This window comes from Eptesicus fuscus, chromosome 13 (assembly GCF_027574615.1).
Source record: "Eptesicus fuscus isolate TK198812 chromosome 13, DD_ASM_mEF_20220401, whole genome shotgun sequence".
Taxonomy (NCBI): domain Eukaryota; kingdom Metazoa; phylum Chordata; class Mammalia; order Chiroptera; family Vespertilionidae; genus Eptesicus; species Eptesicus fuscus.
The window spans coordinates 43,210,658-43,229,992 of NC_072485.1; the positions used below are offsets into that span (position 1 = coordinate 43,210,658).

The window sequence follows — 19,335 nt, forward strand, 5'->3', positions numbered from 1 at the left end:
GGAAACAGAAAGTCCTAAAAGGTTACAAAATATCTGACAGAGCTCTTCTAAAAAGTCTCTACCTCTTTGGTGGAAAAACTGAATATTTCTTATCCTTATTGAATGTAAATCCCAATATGAAGTAAATCCCACTAGGGAGGGGCTCTGCCTTGGAGTAGCCTTCTTTCTGTTCCACTGCTTCACTGATAAACTCTCTTTCACTTTAAACTCTCTGCTGGCTCCTGTTTGAATTTTTTCCTGTGTAAAACCAAGAACCCACAATGGGTCGCAGACCTTCAGGTTGGCAAACCCTAAGAACACCTGCATCAGTTAGAGTGGTAACTTCTGTGTCAGGCGAGGATCCTGGGATGTTGTGAGAAAATAAAATATTGCCCAAATATATTAGATACCTGAAGGAATAATTTGATAAAGGTAATTTCTCGGTTATAGCTCCCTATACTAGATAAAGAATACAAAAGCAGCTTTTAAATGTCCAAGCTGAGATTCTGTATGTAAGTCTGTTTTTTTTTTTTTTTAATTAAATTTATCGGGGTGACATTGGTCAACATGAACATATAGGTTTCAGGTGTGGGCTTCTCTTATAAGATCTGTATATTGTACCGTGTGCCCACCAGTCAAAGTCAAATCTTGTCCTGTCACTATATATTAGGACCCCCTTCTCCTTCCACCCTTTTCCCTCTGGCAATCACCACACTGCTGTTTGTGTTCACTGGTTTCAGTTTTTTATGCCACATATGAGTAAAATAATATGGTTCTTAGCTTTTTCTGACTCATTTCACTTAATATGATGTGAGGCTCAGGAGAGACTTCCCCCAGTGCTCCAAGCAAAGTGTCTCAAATGCCTGACTCTATATTGTTGTAATCACTGAGGTCTTATGAATTCAAGTGATTTCATACAGACTTCAATAGAAAAACAAACAAACAAACAAACAGGTAGAAATGTAAACATCAGAATCCAACTGAATACAAAAACTGAGAAAAGGAAAACAAAATGTTATCAAATGAAATCTTAATATGGATTACAACAGACATGATTACAATAGATATGGATTATAACATACTAGAGGCCCGGTGCACAAAATTCATGCACTGGAGAGGGGGGAGGGTTCCCTCAGACCAGCCTGCACCCTCTCCAATCTGAGACCCCTCGGGGGATGTCCGACTGCCGGTTTAGGCCCAATGCCTATGGGATTGGGCCTAAACCGGCAGTCGGACATCCCTCTCACAATCTGGGACTGCTGGCTCCTAACCACTTGCCTGCCTGCCAGCCTAATCACTCTCTAACTAGTCCCCTGCCAGCCTGATAGAAGCCTAACTGCTCCCCTGCCGGCCCGGTTGCCCCCAACTGCCCTCCCCTGCTGGCCCGGTCACCCCCAACTGCCCTCCCCTGCCAGCCCAGTTGCTCCCAACTGCCCTCCTCTGCTGGCCTGATTTCACCTCCAACTGCCCTCCCCTGCTGGCCTGGTCACTCCAGCTGCCCTCCCCTGCAGGCCTAGTTGCCCTAACTGCCATCCCCTACAGGCCTGTTCCCCCCCAACTGCCCTCCCCTGCTGGCCTGATCAACCACAACTGCCAGCCATCTTGTAGTGGCCATCTAGTGATCACATGAGGGCAGCCATCTTATGGCCACATGGGGGTGGCCATCTTGTGCAAGGGCATGATGGTCAATTTGCATATTACCTCTTTATTATATAGGATAAATTCTATACAAAGATGGATTGGTCAACTAAAATAATTGTGTAGGTGCCTACTTTCCAATTCAAGTACTTGAGACTTTTACTTTTATTATGTAAATATTATAATCTATGTACTGTTAAGAATTTCCTTAACATTTTAATGAATTTACATAAAATTCAGGGACAAGTAATATGGTTTAAACAATGTCCTCTAGTGTAAACATGAGTTTTCTTTTCTTTAAATGTTCTTTTTGTCTCTCAAAAATATTTCATCATTTTTTCCATAGAGGATTTTATAGCTTTTGTAAAATTTATTTTTAGAATCCTATAATTTTCTTGCCATTATTTATAGGATTATTTATTCTCTATTATTTTTCTTAATGATTACTATTCATATAGAAAAATACTACAGATTTTTGCTGTAAAAGTCTGTTGTCTGTCCATGCTGGTCATTCTCTTTTGTATCCTCCTATCTTACCACAGATCCTTGAATAATTCTGCATCTTCTTTTGTCCCCTTAACCCTGTATGCACCTCCACAGAGAAATCCTCCAATAAACACTCCTCATTGACTTTTCATGTATGTCTTTCTCTTGCTGGCTGGCATATGATTTTTCATCCCTTTCAGTTAAGATTTTCCCCCTCTTTTAGTCTTTAGGATAGTCTCCTTAGCAATGATATTCTGCAATTCAAAACGTAGCACAAAGATGGAGATTTATAATTAATTTATTTTGCTTGAAACTTAGCAACTTCAACCTTAAAATTCATGTATTTCTTTACTTTTGAATATCTTCTGCTATTAGAACTTCCAACATTGTCTATTCAGCAATATATCTAGCTGGAAAATGTTGAATTTTCTTATTCTAATTTTCTAGTTAGATTGCTTCATCTTTTCAAACTCTTTTGTTGCAGTGTGGTGCATTCTTTAGTACATTGCCTAAAGTACTTTCAGTTCAGCTATGGTTAAAAAATACAGATAAGAATCTTGACTATAATGCAAGTTGCTGGCTTTTCCCCAGGAAATTAAAATTCAATAGATTGGCCTTGTAGAAAAGTCAATAGAAACAGGGAGTAGGAGATAAATGAAAGGCAATGTATAAATGCAAATGGACTGGGTATACAAAGCCAGTCAAATTCTATGTCTGAGAAGTCATAGATTCTGTCCTAAGAAAACCTCAATCAATCAGAAAGACCAGAGGCTATCTTCCTGGGCAATTCCTATCTAATACTTTTGAGACCTTTATTCTTGGTGCTTTCTATCCTAAAACTCAGATGCTTTATTTTTAGACAAGTTATCTAAGTGACTCTTATTTTATCAGCTGTGTTTAATATTTCTCTCCAGTAACAGGAGAATCAGGGTTAGTGGTCATCATTTGATTGGGAACAGGAGGTTTACAAAGCACCATCCTTCCCAGGCCCTCAGATGAGGCTCTGCCCTGGGGTGCTGATACTGTGATTCTGCCCTGCTGGTCTTCAAGTACTCATCCATTCCCTGTCTCTCACCCAGGACAATTTCCATTGGTGTTCCGTGACCAAGAAAGAGTGGCCACTGCTTACCCTGGGGAAAGAGATACAGTTTCCACAGCAGACACGTGTGAACGAGACAGACCCACAGGATGAACAGATGCTGGCTAAGCTCCACCACCCTCGCTGTGGAATAACGGATGTGGCTAACTGCTCTATCTTCCCAGAATATTCCAAATGGAATAAGCACAATCTGACCTATAGGTGCTTGTTGTTAAGGCCTGGAGGGATAAGTGGGGTGATTACCTCAAAGGACTTCCTATGATGTCCCACCTTGGAGTCATCTCTACCGTCTTCTGTTTTCCCTGTCTCTCCTCAGCCCAAATCTCCCTTAGAGAAGGTGGTTCTCCCTATTCTCATTCTAGCTTAATCAGATAATCTCTTTAGGAAATGGAGCCTAATTGCTATCCTTTGGCCTGATCCCACTATTAGCCCCTTAGTTAAATCGATTATTTTCCCCCGTCTTTATGTGTATGTATGGGGGTGGGGTGTTCATTGTGTATACTTTTGATATATTTTTGCTCCCTGTGTAGGTTACTTTATTAGGAATATATCCAAAGCAAAGCAATGCTAAACTATATAAAATGGTGTACATTACAATTGAGTTCACAATTATTTTTATTTCAATCACCTTTTAAGGGCTATAGTTCTCAGACTTTCATTTATATAAGAATAATTGGGGCCCTAGCCAGTGTTCTCTGTGGTTAGAGTGATGACTCATGCATTGATGGGTTGAGGGTTGGATTCCAAGCAAGGGCATGTACCTGGACTGTAGATTCAATTCTTGGCCCATGTTGGGGCACATGCAGGAGGCAACCAATCAATGTGTCTCTCTCATATTTTCACATGGATGTTTCTCTCTCTCTCTTCCTTCCCTCCCTTCCACTCTCCCTAATAAATAAGTGAATAATAAAATAAATTTTTAAAAAAGGAAAAAAAATATCCTCTGGTGATGATTGATTAAAAAAAAAAAAAGAATAATGTGGGGAATTTATTAAAATTCCCAGAAACCCATGTTTTGCAGGTTTAATTACTTGGGTTTCTGATTCAATTAGTCTAGGATTTATCTATTTTACAAATGAGCAAAATGAGGTCCCAACATATTCAGTGATTTGCCCCAAAGGAGAGTCATTCTTTTTCAGAATAATTCCCCTACTTTTGAACTATTTCACTTAAAAGTTTCTTTTTTCAGTATTATCAATTACCCAAAAGAAATTAATCCAGCTATAGTGAATGACATTATTCATGAAGCAGTTTCTGTCAGGAGCAATGTGACCCCCTTGATCTTCCATCAAGTGAAGGGTCAAGATGCAGACATCAAGCTTTCTTTCTGGGAGTTGGGTAAGAAACTGACAAGGGAGGGAGGGTTTGGTGTCCTATGTAAAGATCAAATAGTCTCAATCTATAAGCAAAAATCTAGTCCACCTAGTGTAGCTTCTGAGAAAAAAATCAGGCAAAATCCTAAAGGAAATAAATAAGTCAATAACATAGGAAAAACATTTTAGTGCAATAAAGCACTAGGTAGGTGAGGGGATGCACTGTGGTGTGAACAGAGTAAGGGCGGGGGTATTGCACATTTAAAGAAAGTTGTATAACTTTCAGATCTGTTGAAATGCTTATGAAAGTTGATCTAACGTATTTGTAAAACTTGTAGAATCTAAGTTTCCGCCCCCTACTTCCCTCCATTTGGGGAGGAGGTTTTTGTGTTTAACCTATAACTTTCAATCAGTCTTTGCCATCTTTCCCTCTTCTATTTTGCCGCTGAAGATTGGAAGTAGTTAGAATTCGGCCCCATCCCGTTCCTCTGCATAGATGATCTCAGACCTCTCATATCTCAGCAATACCCAGTTGCATAGTACCCTAAGGCAGTGAGGCTTTCTAAAACCATTCCTGCTCTTGACCCTCCCCTCCCATTGTGACAATAGCTTCTGTCATTGTCCACAGACCATGGAGATGGTTGGCCCTTTGATGGGCCAGGTCATATCTTAGCCCATGCTTTTTTACCAAATTCTGAAACTCCAGGAATTATCCACTTTGACAAGGGAGAATATTGGTCAACTTCATACAAAGGTAAAGATCATATGTGGTGGGAATGCTAAAATTGGGAGCTTGGGGATTTGTGTTGATGGTCTCCATTTGGGCCTAGAATATAGTAAAGAGGAGAGAGGGAAAGTTTCAGAGTGTCCAGGGTGAGGCAGGAAGACATGGTTGAAGAACCAAAGAACATATATGCACATATGCATAACTCATGGATACGGATACAGACAATAGTGTGGTGAAGGCCTTGAGGGGTGGGGGAAGGGCAGGTTAGAAGGGGTCAATGGGGAAAAAAGGCTACATCTGTATTACTTTTAACAATAAAGATAAATTAAAAAATTTTAAATAAGAAAGTAAACAACAACAACAAACAAATGAAAGAATTGGGTCTCTTATTTGAGTGGGGTGAGTTTAGGATCATCTGAACAAAGATGCTCCTAAAATAAACGCATTCATATTGTGTTTTTCTTTATCTATTTGCGTTCGGTTACCAAATTTCTTCTGCTTCTTGTTCACTTCCAATTTATCTATGTATATATTTTGTCCTTTTGTTTCCTACTTAGATTCTTTCCTCTCTGCTTACCTTTCCCCCCCCCACTCTAACATTTGTTCCTTCCTCCTTTTCTGTTCTCTTATTTTTCCTCCCTTTTTTTTCACACACCAGTTTCTGTCTTCTTTATGCTTAGTTAATTTTTATTCTTTTGTCTGTCACTTTTCAGGGTTTAATCTGCTCCTGGTTGCCATTCATGAGCTGGGTCATTCTCTGGGCTTGTGGCACTCCAAAAGTTGGAACTCCATAATGTATCCCAGATATAAGTATCAGAACCCTAGGACCTTCTACCTTGGTGTTGAAGATATCCTAAAAATCCGACAACTGTATGGTCTGTTCCCCCTGGAAGGGTGGGGATCTGGGCAAAAAACTTCACTTGAAAACTTTATTAATTTTTCTGCCCCCATTAGAACAAAGATGTTCATCTGAAATGCCCGGACACTGGCACAGAATCATTTAACCTGGCATTTCAGTAGCTTCATTGGAGGGTCAAAGACCTCAAAGCAATAAACCAGCCTTCAAGACTACTTGAACAAACTCCTGAAGAATGGAACTTAGTCAGGACATCTGAGTTAAAACTCAGAACACCTCTGGGTCAAAATAAAGATGGCTTATAAGAGTAAAATTTTGGTCTCAGTATTTGGTATGTTAAATCATCTCTAAGGGAATGGCAGAGAAGAGTGTATCAGAGTAGAGGACTCTAGCAGAGATAGCCATGGAATGCTTTAATTAGCTGAAAAAAAAAAGAGTAGGAATAGAACTTTGGAATACTACATGGGTAGAGTTTGAGGAATGGTATATATGCTGCATTGAAGAGTGCAGCTATAGAAACCAACTGTCGGATGGTGGCTTATCCACTCATTAACTCTGAGACCTTGGGCAAGTTATTTAACCTCTTTGTGACTTAGTTTAACATTTGTTAAATCATTTTAATAACTTTATCTATTGTCATGGTGTGAAATGATATAATGAATATAAACCTCTTTAATCGGCGCTTGGCATTTTTTAGGTATTATTAAACTGTATTGTAGTTGAGACATTACATAAAAATATACTCTTCTAGGTCTATATCCTACTGCCTGTATTTAGAGAAAGAAATCCTGGGTGGAAAGTATGAGATGGGTAGGATGGCAGTATGTAAACAGACATAGAAAAAACCCCCAAGGAGCTGTACAAGGTATTAGTCTGAAAGGCTATCCTACTCACCTGGCCAGACATAAGCACTTATTTTTTCTGTTTTAGAATCAAGGCAATGGGGAAGTTTTTTGTTTGTTTGTTTGTTTGTTTTTGTTTTTTTTGACACCAGGGGTTGTTATACCAATATTCCTTTGGTAATAAAAAGCCTGAAATAAAGAAATTGAGTTTTGGGTGGTAAACTGAAGTGAAGACATCTGCCTCAGGAAGTGAAGCTAGTTCATTAGATAACATTATTTTGAAAATGAGTCAGGAAAGATTGTACTAACAGAGGTATCAAAAAGGGAAAAGAGCAAGTCATATAAAAAAAGAAAATTTCATAAAGAAACTATTATATTATTAGTGTTTTCATTACAGGAGAGAATATAGCAAAAATGTTCAGAGAAACCCTCACAGTTGTTTTGGAAAATTCAAATAGTATTTGAAAGTGATTTATAAAAAAACTCAAGTAACTGTATAAAATGATGATTTTGAGTTTCTAAGAGCCCCTGGAGGAAAGTAGATGAGAGAGAAGTCAATCAAATTCGTGAGAATCCTTTGAGTTATGGGACATGACATGACCAGAGTCTCTGCAATTTGCCTCAATTTCAGAAAGCCTTTTCTCTACCATCACAAGCTGGGAAGCAAATACCTCATAATTTTCACCTGACACAGAGAAATTCTTTCAAGTAATGCAGCAGAGAGCCAATTGACCTTTTGACAGGTCAATGAAATTATTTATCCAATGTCTAACTGGTTAGTATAAAAGAGAGAATGTATGTAAAATCAACACTAATATGGAAAAGGCAATGCAATGAGTTGGCCAAGACTTTGTTAGACCTGTGCTGCAGCTCAGCTTTTCTCCTTGCACAATGCTGCTCTCTCCCTCTTTCCCTCACTGGTGCAAATTCCTAGTAAATATTGAGGCCTTATAAGAACTTTAATGTCATAACTTGGGACCCAATATTTGGATTTTTGTAGCTTGAGCTCTGAAGTTTTTGCAAGGCATGACTTTGCCCTTTGAGGCTCTAAAACTGCCTAGAGATCCAGCAGCCCCTCTCTGCTGATTATACTATTTGATAGATTGTACTCCTTTCATCACTGATAAATGATACTCTCTGGACTATAACTGTGTAACCAAAAGCCAGCGCCCCCCCCCCCCCCTTTTTTTTTTTACCAGTCTGGGCTGAAACTATGACGTTGATAAATGCTTAATTATATTTTACCCATTGTTCTCATCTCACAACCCCACTTGCTTGACCACTGATTCAGGCAACTATTGAACGTTCAGTTGTCTCCATCAATGAGAAAATGAGTGAGGTAAGTTTGTGGTCTTGTTTTTCCTAGCAACCCATCTCTTTGTTCATTAGCTCCTTACAACTTTTGCCTTTTAAAAGCTTGCCCTATCCTCTCCATCCTGGAACATATTCTTGTTTCATGCTGAGTAGTAGGTTTCTGGCTCACATATCAATTATCTGAATAAATTCTCTTTTAATTTCTTAAAAGGATCTGCTGGACTTTTGTTTACAATAATTTGCATCCAAAATTCTGCCTTAGTATATACTTCTAGAGAACCTAATCTCTGACAATTGACTTTTTGAAAGGTCAATGAAATATTTATTAACTAGAGGCCTGGTGTATGAAATTCTTACACTGGTTATGGTGGTTGGGTCCCTCAGCCCAGCCTGCACCCTCTTGCAGGCCAGGACCCCTTAGAGGATGTCCAGGACCACTCGCTCCTTACTGCCCACTTGCTCGATGCTCCCTACTTAGCACTGCCGCAGAGGCAGGAGAGGCTCCCGTTACCGCTGCTGCGCTCACCAGCTGTGAGCCTGGCTTCTGGCTGAGCAGTGCTCCCCCTGTGGGAGCGCAGTGACCACCAGGGGGCAGCTCCTGCATTGAGCGTCTGCCCCCTGGTGGTCAGTGCACATCATAGCGACCAGTAGTTCTGCTTTAATGGTTGCTTAGGCTATTATTATAGATTAGAGGCCCGGTGCACGAAATTCATGCACGGAGGGGGTTGTCCCTCAGCCCAGCCTGTACCCTCTCCAATCTGGGACATCCCTCTCACAATCCAGGACTGCTGGCTCTCAACTGCTTGCCTGCCTGCCTTCCTGATTGCCCCTAACCGCTTCTGCCTGCCAGCCTGATCACCCCCTAACCACTCCACTGCCAGCCTGTTTGCCCCCAACTTCCCTCCTCTGCCAGCCTGGTCACCTCTAACTGCCCTCTCCTGCAGGGTTGATCACCTCCAACTGCCCTCCCTTGCAGGCCTGGTCCCTCTAAACTGCCCTCCCTTGCAGGCCTGGTCCTTCTCAACTGCCCTACCTTGCAGGCTGGGTGCCTCCCAACTGCCCTCTCCTGCTGGCCATTTTGTGGTGGCCATCTTGTGTCCACATGGGGGCAGGATCTTTGACCACACGGGGGCAACTATATTGTGTGTTGCAGTGATGATCAATCTGCATAGTACTCTTTTATTAGATAGGATAGAGGCCTGGTACAGGGGTGGGGGCCAGCTGGTTTGCCCTGAAGGGTGTCCCTGATCAGGGTGGGGTTCCCTTGGGGCGTGGGGTGCCTGAGCGAGGGGCCTGTGGTGGTTTGCAGGCCGGCCACGCACCCTGGCAACCCAAGTGGAGGCCCTGGTATCTGGAATTTATTTTCCTTCTACAATTGAAACTTTGTAGCCTGGAGCGGAGCCAAGCCTGGGGCTCCCTCCATGGCTGGCAGCCATTTCTGTTGGGGTTATAATTGAAACTTTGTAGCCTTAAGCAGAGGCCTGAGCCCGGCCAGGGTGTACAGAAAGCTTTGCTTTCTCCGTTACTGTGGGCAACCCTGGCCTGGTCTCTCCAGCTCCGTGGCTGCCGCCATTTCTGTTTGAATTTGTTTACCTTCTATAATTGAAACTTTGTAGCTTGAGTGGAGGCTTAGGCCTGGCAAGGGCAGACGGAAAGCTTGGCTTCCTCTGTTACCTAGGAAACCTTGCTCTCTGTGGCTGTAGCCATCTTGGTTGGGTTAATTTGCATACTCGCTCTGATTGGGTGGTGGGCGTGGCTTGTGGGTGTGTTGGAGGTATGGTCAATTTGCATATTTGTCTATTATTAGGTAGGATATGTAACTGGTAATTATAAAAGAGAGAATGTATAAAAAAACCAACATTAATATGGAAAAGATAATATCTTGACACTCCTGAAAACATTGGAAAATCATGACAATATATAATGAGTAACTTTTAGCCAAAATAGCAAAATGTACATGCAAAATACATATTCTAAAAATAGGCAAAGAGAAAAATAGAAAATAAAAGCAATCCTATAAATGTTTCAAAATATAATCTATAATTATATCTCTCTGATAGTAGTTTCAAAACTGATAAAGGAGAAAATCTGATTTGTCTTTTAACTGTTATCTATCAAAACTATAATTAAAACTACTCTTGATAGTAATTTAATAAAAGAATTATGCCAATTATATTCAAAGTCTTCCAGTTGGAAAAAAAGAGAACTATTTCCTAAGTTATTTTGAGTTCTGCTAAACCTTATAGCAAAACTTGATAAAGATGCCCTAGCCAGTTTAGCTCAGTGGATAGAACGTCATCCTGCTGACAGAGGGTCCTGGTTCGATTCAGGTCAAGGGCACCTACATCAGTTGCAGGCTCCTTCCTGGCCTGGGCCCTGGTCAGGGCACGTGCAGGAGGCAATCAATCCATGTGTTTCTCTCACATTGATATTTCTCTCTGTCTTACCCTCTCTCTTCCACTCTCTCTAAAAATCAATGGGAAATATCCTTGGATGAGGATTTAAAAAAAAAAAAGGATAAATCTGGCAAAAAGTAAGAAAAAATAAAGTGACACATCTAACTTGGGCTTATTCTAGAAATGCAAAGTCTAGAGTAAAAATCTATCAATATAATTTATTAAAATTAATACGATGGAAGAAAATCATATGGGTCATAAAAATCATTAATCTCAATGAACACCTCTGCTATTTCCCTCTCTCACTCTATCTGCTGGATTTGGGCTACATGCACCTCATTCATTTGCATCAGCTGCTGCTGTAAGATGGACATTTGTTCATGGTGTTCTTCCTTATTCATTTTTTTAAAGCTCTTTAAAAATTTTTAAAAAAATATTTTTATTGATTTAAGAGAGGAAGGGAGAGAGAGAGATAGAAACATCATTGATGAGATAGAATAATTGTTCAGCTGCCTCCTGCACACCCCTCAGTGGGGATGGAGCCCACAACACAAGCATGTGCCCTTGACCGGAATGATCCCGGGACCCTTCAGGCTGCAGGCTGCTGCTCTATCCACTGAGCCAAACCAGCTAGGGCCCTCATGCATTTTTTTTTTTAAAGCAACTTCCTGAGAGGTTTGGCTCCTGTAGATTTTGTTGGCTGTTATTCTGATAGCTGAACATGAGGGTTCGGGTTGAGAGGTCCCCTTATATACTGGAAAATGTATGAACTCTTTCTCATCATCACACAATTCTATATTTGAAACAGCAAAGGATTCTTGCTCTGTGGGCTTCAGGGAGGCATCTGCAGAAAGCAGAGCTGCTCCAGCAGCATGCTGGAGATTGCCTTCTCTAGGAGGTGGGTACTCAGAAATGGGCTGACACTCTTTTACTTTCTCTTTCTTCTCATGGGCCATCGTTTGTTTGTGGGAGTCTTGATGGTCTCCTAGCACTTCTTCAGCTGTCTAATATCTTGGCTGACAGTTGTATTCTTGGACAAGCCCCTGCCAGATATGTTGCTTGAGGGCAATAGTTCGGACATCACTTTTCTTACATGCCAGCACATACTTGTAATTTTCTACTAAAGCAAGCAGGATGCTCTTTTCCAATTCTGAGACGTATTTGTCAGGTTTTATAATTTTGTTATTTTGCACTTTCCACCCTATTTCTCCTGGCCCTTGGCTATCCTGCAGCACACCCCCTGGCTTTTCTCTTTTGTAATGCAGTTGTATGACAAGCTTTGATTGCTAAGTCATCCATTTCACAGAGGCATCCATCCACTTACAAGACGGGCTATCTCAAACACATTGTGAGCCACACAACTAAAGAGCCAGGCCTTCACCCCAACCCCTCTTCCTCCACCAGGCTCCTTAGATAACTGACCATTTGGGCCTTTTTTTTTTTTTTTTTTCTGTTTCCACACTTCAAATTCACCTATTAAAAGAGACACCACAAAACCCTTGGCCCAACCTGATCTCAATAAAAGCAGAACCTGAGGCCTGTAACACATTTCTACAATTTTCAGGATAATCATCATATGTTTTTGGCACAGTGGTTGTTAAGAGATGTTTATGTTAATTACATCTCTGGGGATCCAGCAGACTGTGACACTAATCATGAAGATCCAATCTACCCTAGGAGAAACCAGGAGTATTTATAGAGATAGTAATTGTAGCCTCTGTATTCAATATAAATTTGACTTTATACTGATATATAAGATAGAGATGGAACTCTTCTTGGGTGAGAAATAAACCAGAGAGAGCAAGAACTAAAAGCACAAAAATACAAAGAAAAATTGGAAGAAAGATGGAGGCAATAAAAAGGACTGGAAACAAATAGAGAATTACATAGTGATAAGACAGAAATTTAGATAAAATGAAATAGAAAGAAATGGTAGCCAGGAAAACAATATGAATATAAATTATGAGTGTTTAGAAAATAAATAAATGGAGGGGTAGAGGAAAGAGAGTGCGAGAGAGAGAGAGAGAGAGAGAGAGAGAGAGAGACAGAGAGAGAGAGAGACTTTACCCACAATGGAGGAAAATTTAGGCAGAGACAAAATAAAACTGGATTATTTGGGAAACAGACTACTGGTAACATGATTAACATCATATTGATGAGACTGGCTTATATGTAAATTTCAGGTAAGTGTTAATTTTTAAATTACAAATAAATAGTAGGTATAGGTTTGGCATAGTTTGTGTTAATATACAAGGGCTACGGAGAGTAAAATCACTAGAAGAACAATGTATTATTTATGCAAGGGAAAAAAATGGATGTCATCCTCTTTAGAGGTGAACAATTTTGAGATGTATTAAATATCATAATATTTTACTCCAATCTTTCTCAACAATTTTAAGCTGATCAGTGGAAGATTATCAATGCAAATCTATTAAAATTCTTGTCAGAGATGACCAGATTTGAGTGGTAGACACTTTTGTTCCAGAATTTGCTGCTACTGGAAAATGTTCCTTATATGAAAACCATAAGAGGTACCTCCTTTCTTTCTCTGTGAGGTTAGAGAGGTTAGAGGAAACCTCTGATTGCATTGTATTCTGATTGCACTGCTTATGCTCACAAGGGATATAACTTTGACAGATAAAAAAGAATAACAGGAACTATTCCTCCTGTTTGCCAGGGTCACCATGGTGGTCTGGAATACCAATGATACTATGGAGCCCATCTTTATTCTGAAGGGTTTTCCTGGACTGGAGCATGCTCATTCTTGGCTCTCAATTCTATTCTGCTTTGTATTCTTGGCAATACTTATTGGTAATGTTACCATTCTCTCTGTCATTTGGATCGAGTCCTCGCTCCATCAGCCCATGTATTATTTCCTTTCCATCCTGGCATTAAATGACATAGGTATGTCCCTGTCTACTCTTCCCACTATACTTTCTGTATTATGGTTGAATACTCGGGAGATCCAGGCAAGTGCTTGCTTTGCTCAGCTCTTCTTCATCCACACATTCACATTTCTGGAATCTTCAGTGCTGTTGGCCATGGCCTTCGACCGTTTTGTTGCTATCTGCCGTCCACTGCACTACACCACCATCCTCACCAACAGCGTAATAGGCAAGATTGGTTTGGCCTGCTTGTTAAGAAGCATGGGAGTTGTACTCCCCACACCTTTGCTACTGAGACAATATCATTATTGCCATGTCAATGTCCTCTCCCATCCATTTTGTTTGCACCAGGATGTTCTGAAATTATCCTGTTCAGATGCCAGGATCAACAGTATTTATGGACTGTGCATAGTTATTGCCACACTGGGCATGGATTCAGTTTTTATACTTCTCTCTTATGTCCTGATTCTGAATGCTGTGCTGAGCATTGCGTCTCCTGAAGAGCGGCTAAAAGCACTCAACACATGTGTATCCCACATCTGTGTGGTGCTCATCTTCTTTGTGCCAGTTATTGGGGTGTCAATGGCCCATCGCTTTGGGAAGCATCTGTCTCCCATAGTCCACATCCTCATGGCTAACATCTACCTGCTCCTTCCCCCAGTGCTTAATCCTATTGTCTACAGCGTCAGGACAAAACAGATTCGTCTAGGAATTCTCCGCAAGTTTGGGCTAGAGAGGAGGCTTTAAGTAATTCTATCCTCTAGCTTTCCCACTGAAAAATTGTGGGGCAGCTATTGTAGTGAATTAGAAATTTAAACAGATGATTATTGTAGTGAATTCTATCCTCTAGCTTTCCCACTGAAAAATTGTGGGGCAGCAATTAGAAGTGAATTAGAAATTTAAACAGATGACTAAATCCCAAATATTTCATGAGAAATGAAATATTTGGGATTTAGTCATCTGTTTAAATTTCTAATTCACTTCTAATTCTCAGTTAATTAACAATCCTTTTGAGATTCAAGTTTTTCAGAGTCAAATTGTGATAAGCATGGCCTTTTTTATCCCCAAATTAATTATGAGACTTATATTAGGTAATGTATATAAAAGAGATTGTTTTGGAAAACTGTAAAATGTGTCAATATTATTAAATTATTATTTGTAATGATAATAGAAATAATTTTCCTTATAAAATGTAACTATGTTTATATAGTTTCCCATGCTTATGATCTAAAACCCAGAAATCCATCTCTCTCTCTCTCTCTTTTTCTAATACATTTGCCCATATTTTGTTTCTCCTGCCAAAACGTTATAACTGTTTATGAAAATATTTCTGACTTCTTGGAGCAAGTTTGAAACTTGAGTTCCTGGCAGAACTTTGAAATGCTACTGTGGCTGTTGGCTACGAGCTAAGTCTTCACCTCATCACTGGGCAATGATGTCTTTCTCCCACTGCCACTGTAGATCTATCTACTCTTTTAACAGTGAAAAGACAGCGCAGGTCTAAACATTTGGGCAAATGTGTAGCTTCCCTGTTCAGTAGGGCAGCACAGGATTTCATGTTTTAATCTGTGAGTGTGTTGGGAGTTGTGCACAATAACCACCCTCATCTTTTAACAATTTTATTTCTACTCTTATTCTACATGTTGTGCAGATCTTTAATATTGTATCTTTCTCAGTATCTTTATTGTAGATAACCCATTACTCTTCTCTTCTTCATTAAGATGACTTACACATGTGCATTAATAGTGATATTTTCCTATTTCATACATATTCACTTTCTTCTCAGCTATAATATAAACTTTTTGAGTATGGGTCATGGCTGCTACACTAACATCCCTCTGGGTCTGATCTCCCCCAGCTATCATGAGTACTCATAAAATAGTTGTAAGTGTAAATCCTATTGCCTATTTACTCATCCAATGAAACTATACTAAGAAACATGAAATACCAACTATGACAATTATTGCTTTAAATACTGTGGATAACTACAAAATAAAATGCATGGGTTCTAATGTTAAAAAATTAATGTTTAATAGTGGAGATACATATGTATAAAGATTAGTAAAATTAATAGATGCTAGCACTGAAATAAATAAATATTACTACTGAAGAGTGGTCAATTTTAATAGAAGATTTAAGAATCAGGAATTGAAGTAGTTGACATTTTAGTTGTGCCTCGTGAGTCAAATTTATTAGTGCCAGCTGGGCAAAGTGTAAAAAATTGGTGTGCTTCAGCTGACTTACATTGGCTTATAAAAGACAATTGTGCATGTCTTATTCCAACGGCATGTTCTGTAATGTCAGACTGGTAGTTTAGATTTGGTCATGGTGGGAGTATTTACACAACAGAAACTGGTAAATACTAAATTTCAGGGATTTAAAATTTTTCCTGAAGAGTTGGTTGTTAAGTATTTACCAGCACACCACTGGGCAAGGCGTTCCAGGAAAAGGAGGTAGCATGAAAAGAGCAGAGTATAGAAAGAACATGTCTGAGTAACATTTTCTCCAGTCTCCAGGAGCAACTTAAGACTTGCCCAAACTATCTCACTATCTCAAACTAGAAAGGACTCTGAAGTGGATTTGGACATGCACTACTCAGACCATACTTCAATCAAGAACTTGTGAAAGGGGGGGCCCAAATCCATCTGATCAAGCACCCCCCTAAATAACTTGTGAAAAACCTGAAGGGAATAAGAAGTATTAATTGGTAGTTATAGAATAGTAATGGAGATGTAAAGTTCAACATAGAGAATATAGTCAATAATATTGTAATAACTGTGTATGGTGCCATATGGGTACTAGAAATATCGAGGGGAGCACTTCATAAAGTATATGATGTCTAACCACCATGCTGTACATCTGAAACTAATATAAAATTACAGTGAATGTAAACTGTAATTAAAAAATAAAATTTGAAGTTCTTAAAAAAATAACTTGCAGCCTAGCTGCTGTGATGTCATTATCTGATTATGGAATATGTGATGTTTGCCTCATAAAAATCATTATGAAGTGACCCTTTTATAATATTGTCAAGAAATACATGTGTAGGGTTTCTGTTATTCTTAGTTAAATATTTTAAACTAGAGGCCCGGTGCACGATATTCATGCATGGGGGTGTGTGTTCCTCAGCCCAGCCTGCACCCTCCAATCTGGGACATCCCTCTCACAATCCAGAACTGCTGGCTCCCAACCGCTTGCCTGCCTGTCTGCCTGATTGCCCCTAACTGTTTCTGCCTGCCAGCCTGATCACCACCTAACTACTCCCCTGCCAGCCTGATCGATGCCTAACTGCTCTGCTGCCAGCCCGATTGCCCCTAACTGCCCTCCCCTGCTGGCCTGGTCGCCCCTAACTGCCCTTCCTTGACAGTCTGGTTGCCCCTAACTGCCTCCCCTGCAGGCCTGGTCACCCCTAACTGTCCTCTGCTGCTGACCTGGTCACCCCCAACTGCCCTCCCCTGCAGGCTTGGTTGCCCCAAACTGCCCTCCTCTTCATGCCTGGTTCCCCCCAACTGCCCTCCCCTGCTGGCCATCTTGTGGCAGCCATCTTGTGTCCACATGGGGGTGGCCATCTTTGACCACATGGGGGCGGCCCTCTTGTATGTTGGAGTGACAGTTAATTTGCATATCACCTCTTTATAATATAGGATGGTTCATTAAAGATGCTTTCTGGGCCTGGGTTTTCTCTCTACAAACCTTAAAATAAGGTTTTCAAGAAAGACATAAATTCCTGCAGAACACCACATTCAGATGAAAATTTCTGAGCCAGTCTCTTAAATATTGGTTCTCTTTATGTCTATGAGTTTTTGTTCATTTGTTTTTCCTGTTTGTTCATTTGTTGCTTTCAGTTTTATATCCCACATATGAATGTAATCATATGGTTCTTAACTTCTTCTGTCTGACTTATTTCACTTAGCACAATATTCTCAAAAATTCATCCATGTTGTTGCAAATAGCAGTATTTCATCTTTTCTTATGGCTCAGTAGTATTCCATTATATATATGTAACATATCTTTATCTAATAGTCTATTGAAGGACACTTCTATTATTTCCACATCTTGGACATCGTGAATAATGCTGCATCATAGATTGTACATTTGAGACCCATATAATCTTATTAACCAATGTCATGCCAATAAATTTAATTTAAAAGTAAAGTAATATGCATTTGCCTCTGCATAAAAAAAGCCGTCTGATGCTTATGAAATCAGATCCAGAGAAATTAGTTTTATGATGAAATTATAATGGCTATGTAATTTCATACACCCTTTTGTAAATATTTCTCTCTTTTCCGCATCCAGCGTGGCTAGAGAGCGGTCCAGTTCCTGAGTGGGAGCGGCTGGGGATTGAGAAAATGAAAGAAAGAGACAAATACAGAGATAGAAGGAAAATGCTGTGGCTGGGTGGGACCACTCTCCTCTGACATGGACAGGGACAGAGACAGAGACCCCGAGCCAATGCAGCATGTTTATTTTATACAGCAAAAAACAGAAAGTTTTACTAAAAGTCAAGACAAAGGAGATTATGTGCATTCTTGGGTGGGCTTATTATTCTTGGGTGAGCTTATTGGGTAAGTCCTATTCATTCCTGGTGCTTGGCTGAATTTAAATAAAACCCACCTGCTGGCACCTGGGCTGAAGGTAAGCTGACAACACTCCTGTCTTTTGGCAAAGTGTGTTTCCAGGATGTGGCTTTGCCGACGCCACTGGATTCAGCTGACAATGATTAAAGAAATGCCCATGTGCCTTCCCAGGTGCTCTCTACACCCATTGTAAATACTTGACAAAGTTTTTGAAATCAGTTTCAGCTCAGGGAATAAAATACAGGATCACAGACTTAGTAGACTGGCAAAATAGTAGGAATGACTAATTTAATAAAAATCTGTATCAAAGCATCAGGGAATCAATTTTTGATGATTTGTTATTAATTACTTACTGTGTTCTAAATGCTATACATATATTAACTCATTGAACATTTAAAAAACATAGGAGACAGATAAAATTATTATGAACTCATTATATACATAAGGAAACAGACAAAAAGGCTGAGTAACAATGTTCCCAAGGCTACACAGTCAATAAGTGCCAGAACAGGAATTCAAAGGTAAGGACCTCTGGATCTACAGTCCATGCTCTTTACTGTTATAATTAAAGAGGCCACGTTCTTTGTTTACATATTATCCTGAGACTGAAACACAGAATTTTGAGTTTTAGTTTAATTTTGTCACATTCCCTTCACCACACTCCATCAGTTTTTACACCCACAGTCTCCTCCCCACAGCTTGAAAAAAAGGTGTTATTTTTTTAACCTTGGAATTATTAACAATTGGATTGGATAATTCTCCAATGATCCTGTGTGCTCATTGTAAGGTGTTTAGGATCATCCCTAATATCTAAAAACTAGATGCCTTAGCATTTCCCCAGTGTGATAACTAAAAATGCCACCAGACGTGGTAAAATATCCCCTGTTAGGAAAATTTTTCTTCTTGCTGAGAATTACTGTCTTAAATTAAGGAATCTCTCAACTCCCATTTCCCAAATGGAGTTTTGCTGAACACAAATTTTAGAAATTAATAAATGCTTTCTGGATAAAATATGTCTAGAAAAGTCTGAAACCATTAGCATGCAATATAGATATTTATGCACAACTAGTGGCCTGGTGCATGAAATTTGTGCACATTGCAGGGGGGGGGGTGTTGTTCCTCAGCCCAGCCTGCACCCTCTCCAATCTGGGACCCCTTGAAGGATGTCCTACTGCCAGTTACAGGGATTGGGCCTAAACTGGCAGTCTGACATCCCTCTC

At 39.9% G+C, this 19,335-nt stretch overlaps 2 protein-coding genes and 1 pseudogene across 2 annotated transcripts in view; 2 read left to right on the plus strand and 1 right to left on the minus strand.

The window, feature by feature from the left end:
- Positions 1-260: 260 nt before the first annotated feature.
- The window catches only part of LOC103304145 (matrix metalloproteinase-26), a 111,066-nt gene continuing 91,991 nt past the window's right edge, over positions 261-19,335 (plus strand). The window contains exons 1-4 of the mRNA XM_054725661.1: positions 261-317; positions 3,183-3,403; positions 4,392-4,540; positions 5,144-5,269. Coding sequence (XP_054581636.1) covers positions 261-317; positions 3,183-3,403; positions 4,392-4,540; positions 5,144-5,269 — 553 coding nt within the window. The remainder of the gene's footprint in view (positions 318-3,182; positions 3,404-4,391; positions 4,541-5,143; positions 5,270-19,335) is intronic.
- LOC103304144 (myb/SANT-like DNA-binding domain-containing protein 3) lies at positions 10,878-12,307 on the minus strand (annotated as a pseudogene).
- LOC103304120 (olfactory receptor 51L1) lies at positions 13,335-14,282 on the plus strand. Its single transcript, XM_008161055.2, has one exon. It carries the CDS (start codon positions 13,335-13,337, stop codon positions 14,280-14,282), a length of 948 nt encoding a protein of 315 aa, XP_008159277.2.